The sequence below is a fragment of the Acipenser ruthenus genome, chromosome 35 (assembly GCF_902713425.1).
Source record: "Acipenser ruthenus chromosome 35, fAciRut3.2 maternal haplotype, whole genome shotgun sequence".
In the NCBI taxonomy this organism is placed as follows: domain Eukaryota; kingdom Metazoa; phylum Chordata; class Actinopteri; order Acipenseriformes; family Acipenseridae; genus Acipenser; species Acipenser ruthenus.
Genome location: NC_081223.1, coordinates 10921698 through 10945583, shown reverse-complemented (window position 1 = coordinate 10945583; position 23886 = coordinate 10921698). Strand labels below are relative to the sequence as shown.

Below are 23886 nucleotides of genomic sequence, written 5' to 3'. Positions count from 1 at the left end.
ATTCTGTAATGTGATATTCTGCAATGTGATATTCTGCAATGTGATATTCTGTAATGTGATATTCTGCAATGTGATATTCTGTAATGTGATATTTTATAATGTGATATTCTGTAATGTGATATTCTGTAATGTGATATTCTGCAATGTGATATTCTGTAATGTGATATTTTATAATGTGATATTCTGTAATGTGATATTCTGTAATGTGATATTCTGCAATGTGATATTTTATAATGTGATATTCTGTAATGTGATATTCTGTAATGTGATATTCTGTAATGTGATATTTTATAATGTGATATTCTGTAATGTGATATTCTGTAATGTGATATTCTGCAATGTGATATTCTGTAATGTGATATTCTGTAATGTGATATTCTGTAATGTGATATTTTATAATGTGATACTTTATGCTGTGATATTCTGTAATGTGATATTTTATAATGTGATATTCTGTAATGTGATATTCTGTAATGTGATATTCTGCAATGTGATATTCTGTAATGTGATATTTTATAATGTGATACTTTATGCTGTGATATTCTGTAACAATTGTAAGTCGCCCTGGATAAGGGCATCTGCTAAAAAATAAATAATAGTAAATAAATAATGATAATGTTATCTGTTAAACCTGGAGTGGAATGACGGTGCTCCAGGACTGGGATTGGACTCCCCTGCATTGGGGTCTATACAATTTCCCTTCCAATGACGACACACACACACACACAATGTAATAATTACTATGGGAGTTGATGCAACTTTAATGAACTACTGAGGGGTTGCAGAAATAAACTTGAACTTCAATGGGAATCGAATCCCAGGTAGCCCCACGTGTGCAATCGCACTCATGTTAAGATTCTTAGTGTTCCTGTACTTGTATTAATAGGAGTGCTATCTTCAAACAACAACATCACCTTTTAATATGGATCACAGCTCATGATTCTCAACAACACACCGAAGAAGACTGCACCTGTTCAAATCCTTTTTCACAAACACGTTTATTATTATTATTATTTAAATTAGTATTACAGCAAAATATGTGTTTTATATGATATCATAATAATATGCAAGAAGTTTAGAATAATACAAAGAGAAAAAAAGATTTGTGGGCGTGCAGCATGAGAGGCTTGCTTGAATTTGAGTCCAGCTGTTTAAAGTTCATTTCAATACAAATAGGTAATATTGGACATGAAGTGTCTCTCATTACTGTGTGTTTGATAAATGCATGCGGACTGGCACATCATTACAATGGTATTATGCATGGTTACAAAGTGCTTAGTGTGGATGTCTTTTTGCACGATATATAAGTTGTATCAGCAAAGGGTTAGGGTTAGTGTTAGGGATAGGGTTATATCGAGCACAGAGATTTCCACAGTAAGTACATTGTAACAATGCATAATAACATTGTAATTGTGTTACACATGTATTTACTAACTGCTATGTAAATGCACAGTGAATTGGACTTGGAATTGAAAGAGTATCTCTCTCTCTCTCTCTATCTCTCTCTCTCTCTCTCTCTCTCTCTCTCTCTCTCTCTCTCCACGGCTGTCACAGATTGAGCGATGCGTACTCCGTCTGAGAAGAAAGAGAAAGGGTTCAGGTGTTACAGGACAGCACAGGGTTACAATGCAAGCCTCATATTTAAATACAGTGTAGTTTACATTAAGTACAGTAATACTACAAGGATGCAGCAAGTTAGGATCACAAGTTTTATCTACAATGGCATATTAGTTGTGCAATAGTGCATTGGTTACATATTACTGTACACCAGCCACGTTGTAATTAGACACACAAGTGTGTGCTACATATAGCAGGTATATCGTTTTTATTTAATATCTTCTATAAATGTATTGGCTATGATTTGTGAACTGGTTGAGAATCCCTATCCGCATTAATAATACCTATTTTCTACTTTCACCTGAAGAAGAGACCTTTGAGGTCTTGAAAGCCTGGGATTAATTATTGTTTAGTTAGTCCAATGAAAGGTCTCGCCTCTCCTGCTCTTTGTCTATCAATAAGTAAATAAAACCCTGAATCAGATTGATTACCGAGTAATCCTGGACTGTTCTGTGTCGGGCGGGGCGCTGGGGACGACATGGAGCATCGCTGGACTTGATATCTATAGATTGTAAAAAAAAAAAAATGTTATTATAGTAAGACTTTATAGCTCAGTAAAAATGCAATCAAATAAATATAACTGACTTTTTATATATTATTATTATTTAGTCATTTAGCTGACGCTTTTATCCAAAGCGACTTAAGTCTAGGGGGTGAACTCTGCATCATCAACAACTGCTGCTGCTGCTGCTGGGGCTGCAGAGTCACTTCCAATAGGAGCTCGTTTGTTTTACGTCTCATCCGAAGGACGGAGCACAAGGAGGTTCAGTGACTTGCTCAGGGTCACACACACACACACACACACACACACACACACACACACACACACACACAGACACACACACACACACACACACACACACACAGTTAGTCAGTGGCTGAGCTGGGATTTGAACTGGGAACTCCTAATTATAGTAATTATTATTATTTGTTTATTTAGCAGACGCCTTTATCCAAGGCGACTTACAGAGTAATACTTCATAGTTCAGTAAAAATGCAATAAACAGGGTCTAGTGTATATGATATGAATGGTATGCGGATATTTCAAATGCAGAAACACCAGCGATCACAAAGAGAATATCCAGCAGTTACCGGTTTTAGTTTTATGAAGTCTTCTGTAAACACACGCCACAGACACTACGACCAGAATTAGCAGGAGAACGGGGGGCAGTCCGTAAAACAACACAGGAACGCAATCTGAAACAAAAACTGCGCCACAGATATTAACAATACACATTAGTATTATTATTATTATTATTATTATTATTATTATTATTATTATTATTATTATTATGATTATTATGATTATGTTTTTAAGTGTGTGTTCTTTAACAGAATATGCAAAAGCAGCTTTTTTACATTGTAAATATTTTATGCTCAAATTTCAAATAATGACCCTTCAGCTGCGTAATTCACCTTGCCTTCGGTGTGACGCAGAGACTTTTTCTGTGACGTTGTAAACCTCGCACTTTATAGCGCCGCTGTTCCATTGATCCGCGCTGATTGTGACGTAGCTCCGCACACTATAGGACCCGTCGGGTTCGATCTCTCCCTCCTCCGCGCTGCCCGGCGCGGCTGCCTCGGCGCCGATAGTCCAGAGGACTCGGTGCCGCCCCGGAGACGTGTCTCTCACCAAACACAGCACCGGGACCGGCCCGGTCCAGTCCGAATCGCCTTCAAACAGACCCGGAGAGTATAACTCCACACTCGGGACAGTCAGCGGGTCTTTGAGTAAACACATACATTGTAAGTTTAGTAATCATGAAAAAACAAAGTGAAGTAGCTGACGTCAGGGATCAAATGTTATCGTTACTCTTCACACCGCTCACTTTCTGCTGTTCCCTCTCATTGTAAACCCAAAGCGTGCTCTTATTATCCTCCGAGTATAATTTAATCATCATCATCATCATCATCATCATCATCATCATCATCATCATCATCATCATCACATATTGTTTGATTTCATTTGTCAGTGTTTGTCTTTGAATGTAAAACAGTGTAATTAGGGTCCGAGTGAAAGACCGTCAAAGACCATCGAATAATTTCGGTGTTTTTTTTTTTTTTTTTTGTCATTTTTTTTTAACATATTAGGCGTTTTGGATTGCAAAGGGTTAAACGTTTTATAACGAGGGATTCCGAATATGAAAATTCAAATAATGGAACTTCGGATGATTCTATTGCCAACCCTTTGAACGCATTTTATAGAACCCTTCCCTTCCTTTGTCCAATATTTAAGAACGTTTCTTTATAGAAACTACAAAAAACAGGGTTCCAATTCCAAAAGGATTACTGCACAGTACCCTTATACAAATAAGAACATAAGAACATAAGAAAGTTTACAAACGAGAGGAGGCCATTCAGCCCATCTTGCTCGTTTGGTTGTTAGTAGCTTATTGATCCCAGAATCTCATCAAGCAGCTTCTTGAAGGATCCCAGGGTGTCAGCTTCAACAACATTACTGGGGAGTTGGTTCCAGACCCTCACAATTCCCTGTGTAAAAAAGTGCCTCCTATTTTCTGCCCCTTCATCTAATCTCCATTTGTGACCCCTGGTCCTTGCTTCTTTTTTCAGGTCAAAAAAGTCCCCTGGGTCGACATTGTCTATACCTTTTAGGATTTTGAATGTTTGAATCAGATCACCGCGTAGTCTTCTTTGTTCAAGACTGAATAGATTCAATTCTTTTAGCCTGTCTGCATACGACATGCCTTTTAAACCCGGGATAATTCTGGTTGCTCTTCTTTGCACTCTTTCTAGAGCAGCAATATCCTTTTTGTAACGAGGTGACCAGAACTGAACACAATATTCTAGGTGAGGTCTTACTAATGCATTGTAAAGTTTTAACATTACTTCCCTTGATTTAAATTCAACACTTCTCACAATATATCCGAGCATCTTGTTGGGTTAGGTTACCAGGATACATTTGCGCGGCAATTTTGCAGCGGTCCCCCCATGCTTTTCCCACGGTTACGCTCTGCATTTACCATAGTTTACCCTGCTTTGCCAGATTGTTTTATTAATACGCTTTACCATACTTCACTGTGCTTCACAATGCTTGCGTGGGCTTTATCATGCTTTCTCTGTGCTTTATTACAATTTGCTGGGCTTTTACAATGAGAATCTTTTAGTTTAGCATGTTTTGTAACATGCCTTACCAGACCTCTCTGTGTTTTGCAATGCTTCCCTGTGCTTTACCAGACCTCTCTGTGCTTTACAATGCTTCCCTATGCTTTTACCACACCTCTCTGTGCTTTACAATGCTTCCCTATGCTTTTACCACACCTCTCTGTGCTTTACAATGCTTCCCTATGCTTTACCAGACCTCTCTGTGCTTTACAATGCTTCCCTATGCTTTACCAGACCTCTCTGTGCTTTACAATGCTTCCCTATGCTTTACCAGACCTCTCTGTGTTTACAATGCTTCCCTATGCTTTACCAGACCTCTCTGTGCTTTACAATGCTTCCCTATGCTTTACCATACCTCTCTGTACTTTACAATGCTTCCCTATGCTTTACCAGACCTCTCTGTGCTTTACAATGCTTCCTTATGTTAAGCGCTGCTATGTTTTAACGATGGTACTTTTGTAAGGGAATAATGACATGCATTTTCAGACACGCTATTGCTTAATCAGCATAAAAACATCTATTCCAATGGTCTATATTTTCAGACACAATGCCTATCTAAAGCTGAGGGAACACGGAGCCGCTCTGAGGCTTGTAACTTGGTTTCAGGAGACGTTTCAGGTCACTGTGCGGCACAGGGAGACTTGGGGTTTGATACAGCAAACCTCAAACCAGGTCTCCCGGTCTCCTGGAACCAGGTTTCAAGCCACATGGTCCTGAAAAAGTGGCTTCGTGTTCCCTCCGCTTCACATCAACAACTTACGCCCATGCCCAGCCAGCGAAACCCCATTCGCCTTACTTCAACAAACAGAACCAAAATACATTTTAAAACAGCTCGATACGGATTCCTCCTTCCAGAACCGAGTTACTGTGACGGTACTTACTTGATACAACGAGTTTGGAGCTGGACCCGGATGCGAACTGGAGAGCTGCTGCTCTCACTATACAGAAATACACGGCCGAGTCGGTTCTGTGGAGGTCCGCAATGGTTAAATTATACTGTCCGTTCTTGCCGTCAATCCCTCCGGAATACCGGCCCTCTTTTAAGTAGCCCGTGCTCAGGGATGTGACGATCTGGATTCGCCCGTCCGGCTCCTGCCGGTACCAGGTAACCCAAGCAGCTATATATTGGTTTATTTTACTTAGATCTACTCCGCATTTCAGCGTGATATTCCCGCCCGGTTCCGCGGTGTGTAACGGCGGGACGGAGTCAGTTACTGGTTCCGCCAGCCCATCTGAAAAACAATACGAAAAATAAATTAATTAAAACAAACTAATAAAAAAAACAAATTCTCCTATACTTTACGCACAAGAAAATGATGACAATACTGATTAAATTATTATTATTATTATTATTATTATTATTATTATTATTATTATTATTATTATTCAGTTTGCTATACAGGCACGTCGTTTTTATTTGAAAAAAAAGTCAAATTCAAATTAAATTCAAATAAATACATATAAACAATAAATGTATTTAATTACTATATAGATAAACTATTTAATTAAAACAGAGTTGGGATTGAAATGGTAAAAATGTCGACCAAGTACTGCATCAGTCACCAGGCGTTAAATATTTATTCACTATATCAAAACTATAAGAGAAAATCAATTTTTCAACTTTCACTTCTTATTTACTTAAACCTAGTCATAGTTTGCTGCAAAAGACGAGCTGTTTGAAATCCCTATTATAAAATGAAATGATATCTATAGATATCTATCTAAATATATCAAATCAATGTCAGAATAATCGCATACTTACAGAGAGCGACCAAAACCAAAAGGCAGCCGATAGAACAGAATGCCATCGCTCCTGGAGTCCGAAGCGCAGTGTGATTGAATACGCGCCGTGCAGCCCGCACTAAACAGCGCCACTGTGCTTTCAACACTGAAGCGAGATCTGCTGCGCTTACATACGGGGCGGGTCTCTCAGCTCGCTCGGTGATGTTTAACCAACTGTGTGGGCGTCGGCATTGCTCAGAGAGGATCGCAAAGCAACGGGCAGGGCATTGCTCAGAGCGGATCACAAAGCAACGGGCACGACATTGCTCAGAGAGGATCACAAAGCAATGGGACCGGCATGATCCTAAATACGAGTCTATAAAAGTGTGCAACTTTGCAGAAGTGTTTGGGAAGCCGGTATGCAGAATACATCTGCTGCTCAGAAGAGCTCTCTTTCCTATACTGCTAGAGCGCTCTGCAGTGTGGAGAGGGGAGTTCTCTTTCCTATACTGCTAGAGCGCTCTGCAGTGTTGAGAGTGGAGTTCTCTTTCCTATACTGCTAGAGCGCTCTGCAGTGTTGAGAGTGGAGTTCTCTTTCCTATACTGCTAGAGCGCTCTGCAGTGTTGAGAGTGGAGTCCTCTTTCCTATACTGCTAGAGCGCTCTGCAGTGTTGAGAGTGGAGTTCTCTTTCCTATACTGCTAGAGCGCTCTGCAGTGTTGAGAGTGGAGTTCTCTTTCCTATACTGCTAGAGCGCTCTGCAGTGTTGAGAGTGGAGTTCTCTTTCCTATACTGCTAGAGTGCTCTGCAGTGTTGAGAGTGGAGTTCTCTTTCCTATACTGCTAGAGCGCTCTGCAGTGTGGAGAGTGGAGTTCTCTTTCCTATACTGCTAGAGCGCTCTGCAGTGTTGAGAGTGGAGTTCTCTTTCCTATACTGCTAGAGCGCTCTGCAGTGTTGAGAGTGGAGTTCTCTTTCCTATACTGCTAGAGCGCTCTGCAGTGTTGAGAGTGGAGTTCTCTTTCCTATACTGCTAGAGCGCTCTGCAGTGTCGAGAGGGGAGTTCTCTTTCCTATACTGCTAGAGTGCTCTGCAGTGTTGAGAGTGGAGTTCTCTTTCCTATACTGCTAGAGCGCTCTGCAGTGTGGAGAGTGGAGTTCTCTTTCCTATACTGCTAGAGCGCTCTGCAGTGTTGAGAGTGGAGTTCTCTTTCCTATACTGCTAGAGTGCTCTGCAGTGTTGAGAGTGGAGTTCTCTTTCCTATACTGCTAGAGCGCTCTGCAGTGTGGAGAGTGGAGTTCTCTTTCCTATACTGCTAGAGCGCTCTGCAGTGTTGAGAGTGGAGTTCTCTTTCCTATACTGCTAGAGCGCTCTGCAGTGTTGAGAGTGGAGTTCTCTTTCCTATACTGCTAGAGTGCTCTGCAGTGTTGAGAGCGGAGTTCTCTTTCCTATACTGCTAGAGCGCTCTGCAGTGTTGAGAGTGGAGTTCTCTTTCCTATACTGCAGAGCGCTCTGCAGTGTTGAGAGGGGAGTTCTCTTTCCTATACTGCAGAGCGCTCTGCAGTGTTGAGAGTGGAGTCCTCTTTCCTATACTGCTGGAGCGCTCTGCAGTGTTGAGAGTGGAGTTCTCTTTCCTATACTGCTAGAGCGCTCTGCAGTGTTGAGAGTGGAGTTCTCTTTCCTATACTGCTAGAGCGCTCTGCAGTGTTGAGAGTGGAGTTCTCTTTCCTATACTATAGTTCTCTTTCCTATACTGCAGAGCGCTCTGCAGTGTTGAGAGTGGAGTTCTCTTTCCTATACTGCTAGAGCGCTCTGCAGTGTTGAGAGTGGAGTTCTCTTTCCTATACTATAGTTCTCTTTCCTATACTGCAGAGCGCTCTGCAGTGTTGAGAGTGGAGTTCTCTTTCCTATACTGCAAGAGCGCTCGCAGACGCTGGACAGTGGCACCACCATGTGATAAAATATAGGAAGTGCAGCTACAGATTTGTAAAGACAAATTATATATTTATATATACAGGCACACAAACACACAGCTTAAAATAAAACAAACAAACAAACAAAAACAAACTGTAATATTTTTTTTGTAAAATATCGGCTAAATCAAACAAATTTGCAAAACATTTAGTTATTCATTGGACAAATACAAACCAAAATAATAACAACATATTTGATATAGGCATTTTCCTCTCCTTTAAATATACACTGTAATACAGTAAGCTATTGCTATTGCTGCTCATGATTGTCGCTTTTAAACAGTTGGAGATTTCAAGTTAACATAAGATCACAAGAACATAAGAAAGTTTACAAACGAGAGGAGGCCCCATTCAGCCCATCTTGCTCGTTTGGTTGTTAGTAGCTTATTGATCCCAGAATCTCATCAAGCAGCTTCTTGAAGGATCCCAGGGTGTCAGCTTCAACAACATTACTGGGGAGTTGGTTCCAGACCCTCACAATTCTCTGTGTAAAAAAGTGCCTCCTATTTTCTGTTCTGAATGCCCCTTTATTAATAATAATAATAATAATAATAATAATAATAATAATAATAATAATAATAATAATAATAATAATAATAATAATAAATCCTTTGGAGTGTTTTGATGTTAGTTTTGCGTTTTGATATAATTTTTCAACAGTAGTTTATTTTTTTTTATTTTTTCCTTCTTGCTTGTGATTTGTAACGGGTGCAAAGTTCAGACGATTAATATCTGTTTAAAATGATCATTATCAGGGGGAGTCTGATGGTCAGCTGTCCTCAGACCCTATTCCTCACCTCCAAGTTTTGAATCGTTTTCCAGTTTCACTTCACCGCTACCGCGCTGGAGAAACGTTTTGCATCACCCTGTAGAATTAACCAATTTTGCTTCAGAAAGTCGAATGAAACCGGCTGAATAATAAATAATATTTAATTGCACACCACTTTTTTTCCCCAAACTGTGACATTTCGAAATCTTACCTGAAATACTGTACTGCTATCCAGGATCAAATAGTTGTCTTTTTGTTCACAAATAAAGTTGTGTTTTTTTTAAAAACTAAACTTTTGGTTGTTCGTCTTTCCTGTTTAACATCAGCCACTCGGCTCACCCTCACACTGTGTGACAGTCAGCCTGTCTGTCGGTGTGTCTGTGCGTCTGTCTGTCCCAATCCTTTGTGAAGCTGCTGGTAATGCTGTGGTCTATTTCATTGCAAGGCACTCTTAACATTGGAATCGCTCAAACCACTTGTACTTCCAATACGCCACCACCAGAGGGTGCACCGGTACATTAAACATTTTTTCTTTTTAAAAAAACAGCTGTTGAACAGACCAGGCATAATTCACAGCGCAGACGTCATGAACAAAGTCTTTATTTTTCACACATCTTGACACATCGAAAAGCAAAACCTTGAGGGGGAAACGATGCAGAATTTCAACAGGAAGTTTAAAGCGCCTGCAAAATTCTCAATTAAAAGCAATCGAGTAGCTTCTGCAGGCAGGAGGTGCTGCACAGCAGCTGTGTGCTTTCAGTGTCCCCTTCGTATCTCACCCCTCCTGCGTGACGCAGTCCTGCTTCATCTGTGCTGAGGTGCTGGCAGATCACCAGATGACTTCCAGTCAAAATCTCCAGTCTGTGCAGAGCAGGTCCAGCGGTGTGTGATTCTCAGTTGTACTGGGTATTAGGATGCACCCTTCTTTCTCTATCCCGCTGTGCCCCATCGCCACAATCCCCCCCCCCCCGGTTTTCACCCCTCTTTCTGGGGGTCTCAGTGAGTGTGTGTGCGCCCCCCTTTCCCCTTGCCGCTGTACCCCATCGCCATGATCCCGATCAAGCCCCCAAACTCCTTCAGGTCCACCTCCCCGTCCTGATTGGTGTCCAGCATGTGCAGGAGCTCGTCCACGAAACTGGGTCCCACGTCTTTCTGCTCCAGCAAAGAAAGGGGAGAGAGAGGGGTCAGCGGTGAAACACACTGCACAGCACAGACTACCATTACCCCTGAGTGCAATACAGGACCACTGCATTCACATTGCAGTGTCACTTTCTGTCTGTCTGTCTGCATTGCCATTGTAGTGCCCCTGTCTGTCTGTCTGTCTGCATTGACACTGCAGTGCCCCTGTCTGTCTGTCTGTCTGTCTGTCTGCCTGCATTGACATTGCAGTCCCACTGTCTGTCTGCCTGCGTTGCCATTGCAGTTCTCCTGTCTGCCTGTCTGTCTGCGTTGCCATTGCATAGCCACTGTCTGTCTGTCTGCATTGCCATTGAAGAGACAGGGTTCAGGGGTGAAATATTCTGCACAGCACAGACTACCATTACCCATTAGTGTAATACATGACCACTGCATTATCATTGTAGAGCTACTGTCCGTCTGTCTGTCTATCTGTCTGTCTGCCTGCCTGCCTGTCTGTCTGTCTGTCTGTCAGTCTGCAATGACATTGAAGATCATTTAGGAAGCCCCCAGCCAGGGTAACCTATGGTAAATTCATAGTATAACCATGGAAACGCATGGAGGAAAACTGTAAAAATGCAGTCAGTGTGCTATCGTATCAGGGCCAGCATCTGCCTGTTTGTCTGTGCTGTGCAATATATACTGTATATGTGCATTTAATATATACGTGTAAGTATACCCATGGGGGAAAGCATTGGGGGGTTTATTGTGGAAAGATTTTCAATGCACAGAGTTTGAGCTGTGCTCCCTCCAGCAGTCCCTGTGTTTGAGTCTCACTCGCCCCCTCCAGCAGTCCCTGTGTTTGAGTCTCACTCACCCCCAGTGGGCCGGTCAGCTCTGTCTGCAGCAGCCTCTGCAGCTCTCCACGGCTCAGCTTGGTCCTGTCTCCTTCCAGCTCTGCGTACATCCTGAAGAGATCGATCACAGACCCGAGCACAAGCTCCAGCTGAGACATCGCGCTGCTGGGAGAGAGTGGCACAGAGAGGGATGGTAAAGCATAGGGAAGCATTGTAAAGCACAGAGAGGTCTGGTAAAGCATAGGGAAGCATTGTAAAACACAGAGAGGTGTGGTAAAGCATAGGGAAGCATTGTAAAGCACAGAGAGGTCTGGTAAAGCATAGGGAAGCATTGTAAAGCACAGAGAGGTCTGGTAAAGCATAGGGAAGCATTGTAAAGCACAGAGAGGTCTGGTAAAGCATAGGGAAGCATTGTAAAGCACAGAGAGGTCTGGTAAAGCATAGGGAAGCATTGTAAAGCACAGAGAGGTCTGGTAAAGCATAGGGAAGCATTGTAAAGCACAGAGAGGTGTGGTAAAGCATAGGGAAGCATTGTAAAGCACAGAGAGGTCTGGTAAAGCATAGGGAAGCATTGTAAAGCACAGAGAGGTGTGGTAAAGCATGGTAAACTAACCCTTATAAAAGTGTCCCATAGTAAAAGCACAGCACCGTGTAATAAAGCACAGAGACAGCATGGTAAAGCATAAGGAGTTTTGTTAAAGCATATTAAAAAAAAAGTCTGACTTTTAATGGTCAGTCTCTGGCCTCGACAGTAAAAATGTGACCCCCCCCCCCCCGAATAATTGGTACTTGATTTTAGAGGTGAAGGAAGGACAGCTTTTCTTGTTTTGAAATCAACACATTAACCAAAGGATTTATTAATAACTGCCGATAAATATTGTGAGTACGAGTTTCTGCACACCCCTAAAACTGAGCATGTCACCGATAAAATTATTATTTACTTGAATAAAAGTCCACCCTTTCCTTTTGGAAGACAAAATGCAGTCCAGTTTCAAAACTGTTTAAATAATAAATTAAATGAACTATTAAAAAAAAAACAAAAAAAACACCGCCATTTAAAATCACAGGGCAGGAATCTCGCAGGGTTTCAAAGATAACTGATCAGGTTCAACTCACCACCTTCTTTTAGTTGAAAAAAAACAAACAGATATAGAGTCTTTCTTCAGAACCCCAGCTGTAGTTCTAATAGTCAGGTTTGTCTTTTCAACAGACAGACCCGAGCTGACACAACAGTTAAAAGCACCACACCCAGGACAGGGCAGTGTTACATCCCACGCCTGCTTGAAATATTTATTTTTTTAACTCTTAAAGAAAAGTTTAGTCACGTGCTCAGGAAACTTTTAACACCCAATCGCACACCCTGAAGAGAAACTATAAAAAAGCAGCTGTATTTCTTTAGAGCATTATACTGCGTGATACCCCAGTGTTGTAAAATGATCTAACAAAATCCAGCTGAGCAGCAAAAGTGCTCTAGCAGTATAGGAAAGAGAACTCCACTCTCAACACTGCAGAGCGCTCTAGCAGTATAGGAAAGAGAACTCCACTCTCAACACTGCAGAGCGCTCTAGCAGTATAGGAAAGAGAACTCCACTCTCAACACTGCAGAGCGCTCTAACAGTATAGGAAAGAGAACTCCACTCTCAACACTGCAGAGCGCTCTAACAGTATCGGAAAGAGAACTCCACTCTCAACACTGCAGAGAGCTCTAGCAGTATAGGAAAGAGAACTCCACTCTCAACACTGCAGAGCGCTCTAGCAGTAATGGAAAGAGAACTCCACTCTCAACACTGCAGAGCGCTCTAGCAGTATAGGAAAGAGAACTCCCCTCTCAACACTGCAGAGCGCTCTAGCAGTATAGGAAAGAGAACTCCACTCTCAACACTGCAGAGCGCTCTAGCAGTATAGGAAAGAGAACTCCCCTCTCAACACTGCAGAGCGCTCTAGCAGTACAGGAAAGAGAACTCCACTCTCAACACTGCAGAGTGCTCTAGCAGTATAGGAAAGAGGACTCCACTCTCAACACTGCAGAGCGCTCTAGCAGTACAGGAAAGAGAACTCCACTCTCAACATTGCAGAGCGCTCTAGCAGTAGTGGAAAGAGAACTCCACTCTCAACACTGCAGAGCGCTCTAGCAGTATAGGAAAGAGAATTGCCCTCTCAAAAAAACATCAATGCTCTTCCAGTTTCTAGTAGCAAGCTGATCCTAAAACTCAAAGGGTCCCAGTGATCCAGCATCAACAGCATGGCTCAATAACCCATTCCAACCCCTCACCCCTCTCTGCGTAAACAGGAACTCTGAACACTGTCCAAACCTCTCTGATCCACCCCCCAGTGAACAGAAGATTCCTCCCAAAACTAAATCAATACAATAATACAATTAAATACATGCTTTAGAACCTTACCTCTCTCTGCAAGTATTCAAGCACCTGGAAGAACAGGAGCAACAACTTTACATTTATATAGTGCTTTTCATAGCCAGGGCCATCTCTACCATGATACCATGAAATAAAAGACAGTAGCGACTATTTCATCTTTTTCAGCCTGTGAAAATAGCGTGATTTATTTTGGGTTAAACTGTTTTCTACCGGTACTTAGTTAAATCATCGATTTCTGAAGAATGCAAGTTGTTGATCAATTTCTCAAGTTAATGTGTTCAATTACATCAGGAGGGGTCAGCTCTGGTCCTGGAGAGCTGCAGGCTGATCAGATTTTTGTTCCACATGATCTCTAGAAATCAGTCAATCAATCAATCTTTATTTTATATAGCGCCTTTCATAGTGGAGCACCATCACAAAGCGCTTTACAAGATGCAGCAACAACAAGAAAATCCATCATACTTTAAATACAGAGAAATGCATCTTACATGATATACAGTAAAAAAAAAAACAACAATATAGTGAAAAATGTATAATACATTCAGTACAGTGATGATTAAGGGTTGCCTATAAAACCTGCTGGATTGTGTATCAGGTCGAATCAGGACAGGGGTTCAACATTTGCCTGTGTTTCTTGCGAGATTATCAATCACCGACCAAGCCCCTCTGATAACACGTGACCTGACTGATGAGAAGTTGTTTGGATAGTTTTGTAAACCTGTCCTCCCTTGGCTATGTGAGACATTAAACTTATCACCTGCAACTATTAAACCCTCGTAAGAAAACTCCGACATACTAAAAGAAACTGGCAGCCGTTTACGATAGAACTGAAGGCACTGAGAAAGGCTTCTGCTTCCGCTAATAACTCTTTAGAGTGTGTGTTTGATTATTTTGCTTCGCTGCTTTTCTGTTCTTCTCTGAATGCTTTTGAATATATAACACCAGCCTCCTGGCAGTTCCAATGCTGTTTCATAACCTTAAAATTAAAATTCAGATACGTAGCTGCTTGGAATTACAAATGGATGATATTTCAAATCCCAGCCCAGCCACTGTTACTGGCGATGAAGCACCGTGAGAGTCACTCTCCAAAAACAACAAATGTCTTGGTTTGTACCACGTTTTATTTTTGTATTACATTTTATACAACAACTTTACAAACACAGAAAACTGTGCTGTCGCATGCAAGGAGGTATGCTGGTTACATCGAGCATGAGGCTGGTTTATGGTCCGGCAGAGGTGAAGCACAAGGGTAAATGAGTGGGTTAGTGGGAAGGTGGGTGGTTTGAGTCAGTCGGTGGGTGGGTGGGTGGTTGTGCGAGTTGCTGTGAGTTAGGGGCTCCCCTTCTTCTTGCTCTTGTAGTACCCCTTGGCGAGGATGCCAATGAACCTGCAGAACTCCTGCATGTTCACCTCCCCGTCGTGGTTCTTGTCCAGCTGCCCCATCAGCTCCCCCACCTCCTCGGGGCCGACCTTCTTCTGCATGAATGAGGGACAGAAACAGACAGGAAGTCAGCGGCGAATCACACAGTGCCTTCATCAGGGTGAGGGCAGCGAGGCTCCGCTTATGAGATTGCGAGCTGCTACCAGGCTTCAGTCCCTCCCCCCTCTTCTCCCACTCGCCCCCCCAGTCTCTCTACCTCACACCTCTCTCCCCCTTCTCCCCTCCCCCTCTCCTCTGTTTCTCCTCTCCCCCTCTCCCCAGTCCTCCCCCTGCCCGCCCCTCTCTCCCCAGTCTCACCCCAAGTGCCCCGTTGCTCAGTTCAGTCTCTCCTCTGTCTCTCTCCTCTCTCCTCTCCCCCTCTCCCCAGTCTCACCCCCAGCGCCCCGCTGCTCAGTTCAGTCTCTCCTCTCCCTCTCTCCTCTCCCCCTCTCCTGTCTCTCTCCTCTCCCCCTCTCCCCCTCTCCCCAGTCTCACCCCCAGCTCCCCGCTGCTCAGTTCAGTCTCTCCTCTCCCTCTCTCCTCTCCTCCTCTCCTCTGTATCTCTCCTCTCCCCCTCTCCCCAGTCCACCCCAGTCTCACCCCCAGCGCCCCGCTGCTCAGTTCAGTCGTGATCAGTTTCTTCAGCTCCCCCTGGCTCAGCTGGTTCTTGCTGCCCTCCTGCTCTGCATATTTGATGAACACGTCCACCAGGGACTGCACAGCGGACTCTAGCTGGGACATCGCTGCCGCACACTTCAACCTGCAGACAGATCAGCAGAGGGAGGCTGAGCGCTTGATCAGGCGTGATCCCTCGCTCACCACGAAGTGGGTGAATCAAATAGATGTTTAGATTTCTATTGAATTTTTTAAATATGATTTTAAAGCCTTGATTTCGATTGAATCTCCTGCTTTTTGTCAATCTCCTGATATCTATTGAGTCTCCTGGTTTGTATTAAATCTCATGACTCCTATAACTAGCAAGCGATGCACACAAGTGACCTTCCTGACCAGTTCAGTAATCCTTTGTGGCATAAATGTGCTAAAAAAAATAAAATTTAAAAAAAGCCATAATGGCAGAGGATGCATTGTAAATGCAGCTTTTACAATTAGAAGCACAACAGAAAAGATAACATGAACACAACTGTTAAAGAAAACACAATTGCAAAAAGATTGAATTGCTGTTTGGTATTCACACAGTCTTTACCAATATATGCACAGCTCCTATCTGACCGGCATATCAAAGAAACATTATTAGCAAAGAGATCTTATCCAGTACAGCAAAACTGCTTGTGCGCAACTCACTGCCGTCAGGGAATAAATATATAATTAAAGAAAGTAACAAAAAAAGAGGGGAAAAAATGATGAGATGAAAAGGTGCACTGCTGGAGAAGGGCTGTTGTCCGAAGCAACCTGAAATAACTTTTTGTGAAAATCCCCAAAACACTTCATTTTATTCAGTTCTCTCTCTCTCTCTCTCTCTCTCTCTCTCTCTCTCTCTCTCTCTCTCTCTCTCTCTCTCTCTCTCTCTCTCTCTCTCTCTCTCTCTCTCTCTCTCCCTCTCTCTCTCTCTCTCTAGCTATAAATAAAGATAATAACTCACCTGCACAGGTAATATAAAGGTGGTCAGGAACAGAGAGGCTGTTTGACTCGGTCCTTTCCTGGTTCGGTCTTTATGTGAGCTTCTGGGTGACTCCCTTTTTAGTACTTTGCTTTCACACTGAATACATTAACAGAAAATACGAGACGGGTTTGTTGTTTTTGTGATGTGGTTGTCAAGCTCGCATGGAGACAGCAGTGTTTGTTTTGGTAAAATGCTGATTTTCCGATCACCCCTCCCCACGCCCACACAGGCTGGCAAGGATTGATAATTACCCTGCTAGTCCTGGTCAGTTCAACACAGGGGAAAGCGTTGCTTTCTCGCTCTGAAAAAGCTTACATCCCGTAATGGAAAATCACTGAAATATCATGGCCAGTGCACTTTGTTTTCCAAACATAGAGCTCTGCTATTGTAGACTTGCATGAACCCACTGCAATGTGATACCCAGACACGCCCAAGCTGGCACTGAATGCAATGCAACATGTTTTCCACTCCAGCCCTCTTCTCAGAGTTTACTGCTGTGGTATCCCCCTGGTAAAAGCACAGCACAGTGTAGTAAAGCACAGAGAAGATAATGAACCAGCCCCCTTCTCAAAGTTTACTGCTGTGGTATCCCCCTGGTAAAAGCACAGCACAGTGTAGTAAAGCACAGAGAAGATAATGAACCAGCCCCCTTCTCAAAGTTTACTGCTGTGGTATCCCCCTGGTAAAAGCACAGCACAGTGTAGTAAAGCACAGAGAAGATAATGAACCAGCCCCCTTCTCAAAGTTTACTGCTGTGGTATCCCCCTGGTAAAAGCACAGCACAGTGTAGTGAAGCACAGAGAAGATAATGAACCAGCCCCCTTCTCAAAGTTTACTGCTGTGGTATCTCCCTGGTAAAAGCACAGCACAGTGTAGTAAAAGCACAGAGAAGATAATGAACTAGCCTCCTTCTCAAAGTTTACTGCTGTGGTATCCCCCTGGTAAAAGCACAGCACAGTGTAGTGAAGCACAGAGAAGATAATGAACCAGCCCCCTTCTCAAAGTTTACTGCTGTGGTACCCCCCTGGTAAAAGCACAGCACAGTGTAGTGAAGCACAGATAAGATAATGAACCAGCCCCCTTCTCAAAGTTTACTGCTGTGGTACCCCCCTGGTAAAAGCACAGCACAGTATAGTGAAGCACAGATAAGATAATGAACCAGCCCCCTTCTCAAAGTTTACTGCTGTGGTATCCCCCTGGTAAAAGCACAGCACAGTGTAGTAAAGCACAGAGAAGATAATGAACCAGCCCCCTTCTCAAAGTTTACTGCTGTGGTATCCCCCTGATAAAAGCACAGCACAGTGTAGTAAAGCACAGAGAAGATAATGAACCAGCCCCCTTCTCAAAGTTTACTGCTGTGGTATCCCCCTGGTAAAAGCACAGCACAGTGTAGTAAAGCACAGAGAAGATAATGAACCAGCCCCCTTCTCAAAGTTTACTGCTGTGGTATCCCCCTGGTAAAAGCACAGCACAGTGTAGTAAAGCACAGAGAAGATAATGAACCAGCCCCCTTCTCAAAGTTTACTGCTGTGGTATCCCCCTGGTAAAAGCACAGCACAGTGTAGTAAAGCACAGAGAAGATAATGAACCAGCCCCCTTCTCAAAGTTTACTGCTGTGGTATCCCCCTGGTAAAAGCACAGCACAGTGTAGTGAAGCACAGAGAAGATAATGAACCAGCCCCCTTCTCAAAGTTTACTGCTGTGGTATCCCCCTGGTAAAAGCACAGCACAGTGTAGTGAAGCACAGAGAAGATAATGAACCAGCCCCCTTCTCAAAGTTTACTGCTGTGGTATCTCCCTGGTAAAAGCACAGCACAGTGTAGTAAAAGCACAGAGAAGATAATGAACTAGCCTCCTTCTCAAAGTTTACTGCTGTGGTATCCCCCTGGTAAAAGCACAGCACAGTGTAGTGAAGCACAGAGAAGATAATGAACCAGCCCCCTTCTCAAAGTTTACTGCTGTGGTATCCCCCCTGGTAAAAGCACAGCACAGTGTAGTAAAGCACAGAGAAGATAATGAACCAGCCCCCTTCTCAAAGTTTACTGCTGTGGTATCCCCCTGGTAAAAGCACAGCACAGTGTAGTGAAGCACAGAGAAGATAATGAACCAGCCCCCTTCTCAAAGTTTACTGCTGTGGTACCCCCCTGGTAAAAGCACAGCACAGTGTAGTGAAGCACAGATAAGATAATGAACCAGCCCCCTTCTCAAAGTTTACTGCTGTGGTACCCCCCTGGTAAAAGCACAGCACAGTATAGTGAAGCACAGATAAGATAATGAACCAGCCCCCTTCTCAAAGTTTACTGCTGTGGTATCCCCCTGGTAAAAGCACAGCACAGTGTAGTAAAGCACAGAGAAGATAATGAACCAGCCCCCTTCTCAAAGTTTACTGCTGTGGTACCCCCCTGGTAAAAGCACAGCACAGTGTAGTAAAGCACAGAGAAGATAATGAACCAGCCCCCTTCTCAAAGTTTACTGCTGTGGTATCCCCCTGGTAAAAGCACAGCACAGTGCAGTAAAGCACAGAGAAGATAATGAACCAGCCCCCTTCTCAAAGTTTACTGCTGTGGTATCCCCCTGGTAAAAGCACAGCACAGTGTAGTAAAGCACAGAGAAGATAATGAACCAGCCCCCTTCTCAAAGTTTACTGCTGTGGTATCCCCCTGGTAAAAGCACAGCACAGTGTAGTGAAGCACAGAGAAGATAATGAACCAGCCCCCTTCTCAAAGTTTACTGCTGTGGTATCCCCCTCGTAAAAGCACAGTACAGTGCAGTAAAGCACAGAGAAGATAATGAACCAGCCCCCTTCTCAAAGTTTACTGCTGTGGTATCCCCCTGGTAAAAGCACAGCACAGTGTAGTAAAGCACAGAGAAGATAATGAACCAGCCCCCTTCTCAAAGTTTACTGCTGTGGTATCCCCCTGGTAAAAGCACAGCACAGTGTAGTAAAGCACAGAGAAGATAATGAACCGCCCCCTTCTCAAAGTTTACTGCTGTGGTATCCCCCTGGTAAAAGCACAGCACAGTGTAGTAAAGCACAGAGAAGACAATGAACCAGCCCCCTTCTCAAAGTGTGCATTAATGTTGTGTGGCTGTTAGGAAACTTTCTTTAATGAGGGTATAGAATGGGAGTATACTAGACCATCTGTGTACGCAATGGACTAAACATGCAACATTGATTCAACCTGTTTTTGTTTTTTTTAATTCAAAATTGAGTCCAAAAACAGTCAAATAAATACGAAAAACAAAACCCTGAAATTACAGAGCTCCTGTAGCAACCGGAGCAACAAGGCATTCTAGTTATCGTTAAAGAATCAATGGGCATGATTGCAAGAGTAGGAGATACATTGAGAAATGGCAGCTTAGTAATACATGCAAGCACTGCAAAAGTGACGTCATGGTTCTGTGTTATACTGAGCGGGGATGGTAGCTGGGGTATAGAGCAGCTACAATGGGATGAAGCTGCCATTGGTAGAATGGGACCCCAGTGTGCTAACTGTACCCTACCCAAATGATCTTCAGTGGCAATGCAGACAGACAGACAGAAAGACAGTAGGGAGGTCAGAACACATGCCCCTCCCCTCCCCAATGATCTCCAATAACAATACAGACAAACACGCATACAGGCAAGCTAGGCTTTATAATGCCAATGCAGACAGACAGATAGTGGCATTACAATGGCAATGGTTCTGTGTTATACTGAGGGGCACTGGTAGCACAAGTACAGTGCAGGTAGAATGGGGAGGCTGTCAGTAGTATGAGATCTCGGTTTCCACAGCTCAGAGCTGCAGTTGTAGAAGACACATTAATAATAGCGGTTTGGCAGTGCGATAATTGGCCTGTCTTTCCAGTTGGCAAGCCTTTCTCAAGGCGGTGTTGGCCCCACTAACTTCCTTCTTCTTACAATTACTGTCACAGCATTCTAAATTTAGCAGATCTGGAAAAAGGCCAATGCATTGTTTGTAAAATGTTCCTGTCTTTTTCAGCAAACAGTTTCTAGTTGTAGGATAACTATGGAATTAGGGTATCATATCACATGCAGAGCAATTGGAACCAGTCCAGGTTTTACCCATTCTGTGATCATAACAAGAATATTAATACCATTACAGATCAGATTCCCTTATGAAAGTTTCCCCACAGTAAAAGCACAGTAAAGTGTAATAAAGCTCAGTGAAAGCATGGTAAAGCATTGGCAAGCATTGTAAGGCACAGATAGGTATGGTGAAGCATAGGGAAGCATCATAAAGCACAGAGAGGTATGGTAAAGCATAGAGAAGCATTGTAAAGCACAGAGAGGTATGGTAAAGCATAGGGAAGCATTGTAAAGCACAGAGAGGTGTGGTAAAGCATAGGGAAGCATTGTAAAACACAGAGAGGTATGGTAAAGCATAGGGAAAAATGGCTCCCATTGCAGAGCAGTTTGAGCCAGCCCAGATACTAAGACAGAATTAATTAGTTGGTAAAACAGTGAGTTGAAAATCCTGGAATGGCACACTGTGCTCCCATTCTACCAATGGCAGCCTCATCCCATTGTAGCTGCCCTATTCTTAGGCTACCATTGCTCCTCAGTGTAATACAGAACCATTGCAGTGCCATTGTGTGCATGCATTGCTATTGAAGATCATGGGCAGCAGTGTGGAGTAGTGGTCAGGGCTCTGGACTCTTGACCGGAGGGTCGTGGGTTCAACCCCTGGTGGGGGACACTGCTGCTGTACCCTTGAGCAAGGTACTTTACCTAGATTGCTCCAGTAAAAACCCAAATGTATAAATGGGTAATTGTATGTAAAAAATAATGTGTAAAAAATAATGTAATTGTATGTAAAAAATAATGTGATATCTTGCAACAATTGTAAATAAAAATAATAATAATTTGGCAAGGGTGTCCCATTGTAGCTGCCTCATACGTTCTATCATTGCCCCACAGTAAAGCCCATGGCATTGCCAGCTTAAAAAGTGCAGTACTTGAAATAAATGACTGCCACAAATGTCATGAATTACTGATTTAAAATTTGTATCAAAATTTGGGAGAAGGCGATGGTGGCAAGAATGAGGTTTATTATACCATTGAATAAGTTGTGTATGAAGTCATCACTATTGATTAGGGGGTGAGGGGTTAAGGAGTTGACCTGAGATTTATTACAGGTTTTACAAAAAAAAAAAAAAAAAAGAAAAAAGGACTAGCCTCCAGGACTGAAAAAAAGAAACAAGATATATATTTTTATATCACTTTATTTTGGGAACTTGACAGCACAATAGAACCCCCCTATCTTCATTCCAGGGCTGTGTTCTCACTTCCTGTACCCGTTGGCGAGAATGCCAACCAGGGTGCCAAACTCCACAATGTCAATTTCGCCATCCTTGTTGTCATCTAGGCATTTCAGCATCTTGGTGACATCAGCATCGTGACCTTTCTGTTTAAAACAAGACAAACAAACAAAAAAAGTGATCTAGAGATCTCAAACTGCAGTTACAATGTAATTCTAGTCTAGTGATCTCAAACTGCAGTTACAATGTAATTCTAGTCTAGTGATCTCAAACTGCAGTTACAATGTAATTCTAGTCTAGTGATCTCAAACTGCAGTTACAATGTAATTCTAGTCTAGAGATCTCAAACTGCAGTTACAATGTAATTCTAGTCTAGAGATCTCAAACTGCAGTTACAATGTAATTCTAGTCTAGCGATCTCAAACTGCAGGTACAATGTAATTCTAGTCTAGCGATCTCAAACTGCAGTTACAATGTAATTCTAGTCTAGCGATCTCAAACTGCAGTTACAATGTAATTCTAGTCTAGCGATCTCAAACTGCGTTATTTGTCCTAGTTTACTATAAACAGCCAATATACAACAAAAAAAACAGCTAATATTTCTGCCCTCCACTGGGTATATGACTCATGAATGTGGATTTGAACGACCAATACTGTAGACAGAGTAAATAAGAATTAACTAAGAATGTAAATTTCCTAATAATAATAATAATAATAATAATAATAATAATAATAATAATAATAAAGTATTGCAGCTGTTCTGCTGTTTAAATGTAACGCTGGTTAACTGACCAGGGAAGTGACCTCCTTCTGCATCAGTGCCTTCAGCTCCTCGGTGCTCAGTTTGTTTTTCTTGGCATCCTGACCAGCGTACTTGTAGAACACCTCGGCCACGGCCTTGGCTGCCTGTTCAAGCTGAGACATGGTGAGCTGGAGATTGAGTCACTGACAAGGGGAGAGAGAGAGAGAGAGACATTCAGGGCAAAGTGCATTTAAAAGAACAGCCAGTAGAAAAGTTAACCACGGTGAGTCTGCATGCTTTCACTACGGGAGACTTTTACAAGAGAAATACATATGCATTGGTGCAGCGTCTCAAATGAAAAGCAGAGATACAGGAAACACATCAACTAAAATCATTTGAAATGTCGTAGCATTTCTAACATATCTTAAATTAATGCAACTCATGATTAGATATACTGTACACCGGGCCAATGCTATTGAGCCCTTTCCAAAGTGTGCAGGTTTCCAGAGGAACAATAACCATTAATGGTAAACGAACAGCAAGAACCAATTTAGAACATTTCAGTTAGCATTCTGATATATATATATATATATATATTTACAAGATCTCTCTATACAGTGAAGCAATATTTAATAAAACATTAGCCTGGAACAAATCCAAACTTTTGACCCACCTGCTAATCGCAAATTGCAAACCCAGTATTAATAGCGGGTTCCTTCTAGGGTAGAAGGAATAACCTTCTGACAAACAAAAAAAACACACTATCAGTACCAGGTTTGTAATTTTCAATTAGCGCGTGGGTCAAAGTTTTGATTTGGTCCAGGCTGTGGTCTGAATAATAGAGAGTCTGTTCAGATATGAGATCATCTGCATTAGACTGCTGCGATCTTGCAACCAGGACGAGCAATGAGAAGTGTCTTACTCACCTGCACAGGTAAACACAGAGCTGGAAGTGATGATGATTTGGATGTTGTGTTGGTCGTCGAGTCGGAGCAGGGTTTTTATAGAAACCTTTGGGGTAACTCCCTTTTAAACCGTTGCTGTTTATCATGTTTTGTTGCCATGATAATTAAAAAAAAAGTGATCCCACACCAACGCTGGCTCTTCCGCTTAGACCTGCCTCACCTGTTCTGCAATAACTATGCAGGTGGGGCAGTCATCTGTCTGATGCTCAGGTGATCAAGAAACAACAGAGACCGAACCCTGATTCTTTTCATTCTTTATTTGAATCCATTTATTGAGTAAACATGAGCTCACTTCTAAACACACAATGAAAGAAAAGCAGGAGGAAAA

The 23886-nt window shown here is 42.7% G+C and overlaps 4 protein-coding genes across 5 annotated transcripts; all 4 read right to left on the bottom strand.

The window, feature by feature from the left end:
• Window positions 1–1312: 1312 nt before the first annotated feature.
• On the bottom strand, window positions 1313–7090 carry LOC117968293 (uncharacterized). The gene is made up of 6 exons (XM_059007686.1): window positions 6503–7090; window positions 5622–5972; window positions 3034–3342; window positions 2710–2826; window positions 2049–2119; window positions 1313–1575 (listed from the first exon to the last, which is right to left on the bottom strand). Exons 1-6 carry the CDS (start codon window positions 6546–6548, stop codon window positions 1549–1551), a joined length of 921 nt encoding a protein of 306 aa, XP_058863669.1. The 5' UTR covers window positions 6549–7090; the 3' UTR covers window positions 1313–1548.
• Window positions 7091–9784: 2694 nt separating this feature from the next.
• LOC131705292 (protein S100-A1-like) lies at window positions 9785–12429 on the bottom strand. Of its 2 annotated transcripts, none has more exons than XM_059007688.1 (3): window positions 12290–12429; window positions 11194–11335; window positions 9785–10352 (listed from the first exon to the last, which is right to left on the bottom strand). In XM_059007688.1, exons 2-3 carry the CDS (start codon window positions 11329–11331, stop codon window positions 10197–10199), a joined length of 294 nt encoding a protein of 97 aa, XP_058863671.1. In that variant the 5' UTR covers window positions 11332–11335; window positions 12290–12429; the 3' UTR covers window positions 9785–10196. The 2 variants fall into 2 exon arrangements, with proteins under 2 accessions (XP_058863671.1, XP_058863670.1); XM_059007687.1 differs by having other exon boundaries at window positions 11194–11338; window positions 12290–12427.
• Window positions 12430–14651: 2222 nt separating this feature from the next.
• Window positions 14652–16923, bottom strand: LOC117968287 (protein S100-A6-like). Its single transcript, XM_059007789.1, has 3 exons — window positions 16569–16923; window positions 15569–15728; window positions 14652–15024 (listed from the first exon to the last, which is right to left on the bottom strand). Exons 2-3 carry the CDS (start codon window positions 15707–15709, stop codon window positions 14878–14880), a joined length of 288 nt encoding a protein of 95 aa, XP_058863772.1. The 5' UTR covers window positions 15710–15728; window positions 16569–16923; the 3' UTR covers window positions 14652–14877.
• A 4874-nt stretch (window positions 16924–21797) lies between these two features.
• LOC131705199 (protein S100-B-like) lies at window positions 21798–23678 on the bottom strand. The gene is made up of 3 exons (XM_059007445.1): window positions 23520–23678; window positions 22644–22796; window positions 21798–21997 (listed from the first exon to the last, which is right to left on the bottom strand). Exons 2-3 carry the CDS (start codon window positions 22773–22775, stop codon window positions 21875–21877), a joined length of 255 nt encoding a protein of 84 aa, XP_058863428.1. The 5' UTR covers window positions 22776–22796; window positions 23520–23678; the 3' UTR covers window positions 21798–21874.
• Window positions 23679–23886: the final 208 nt, after the last annotated feature.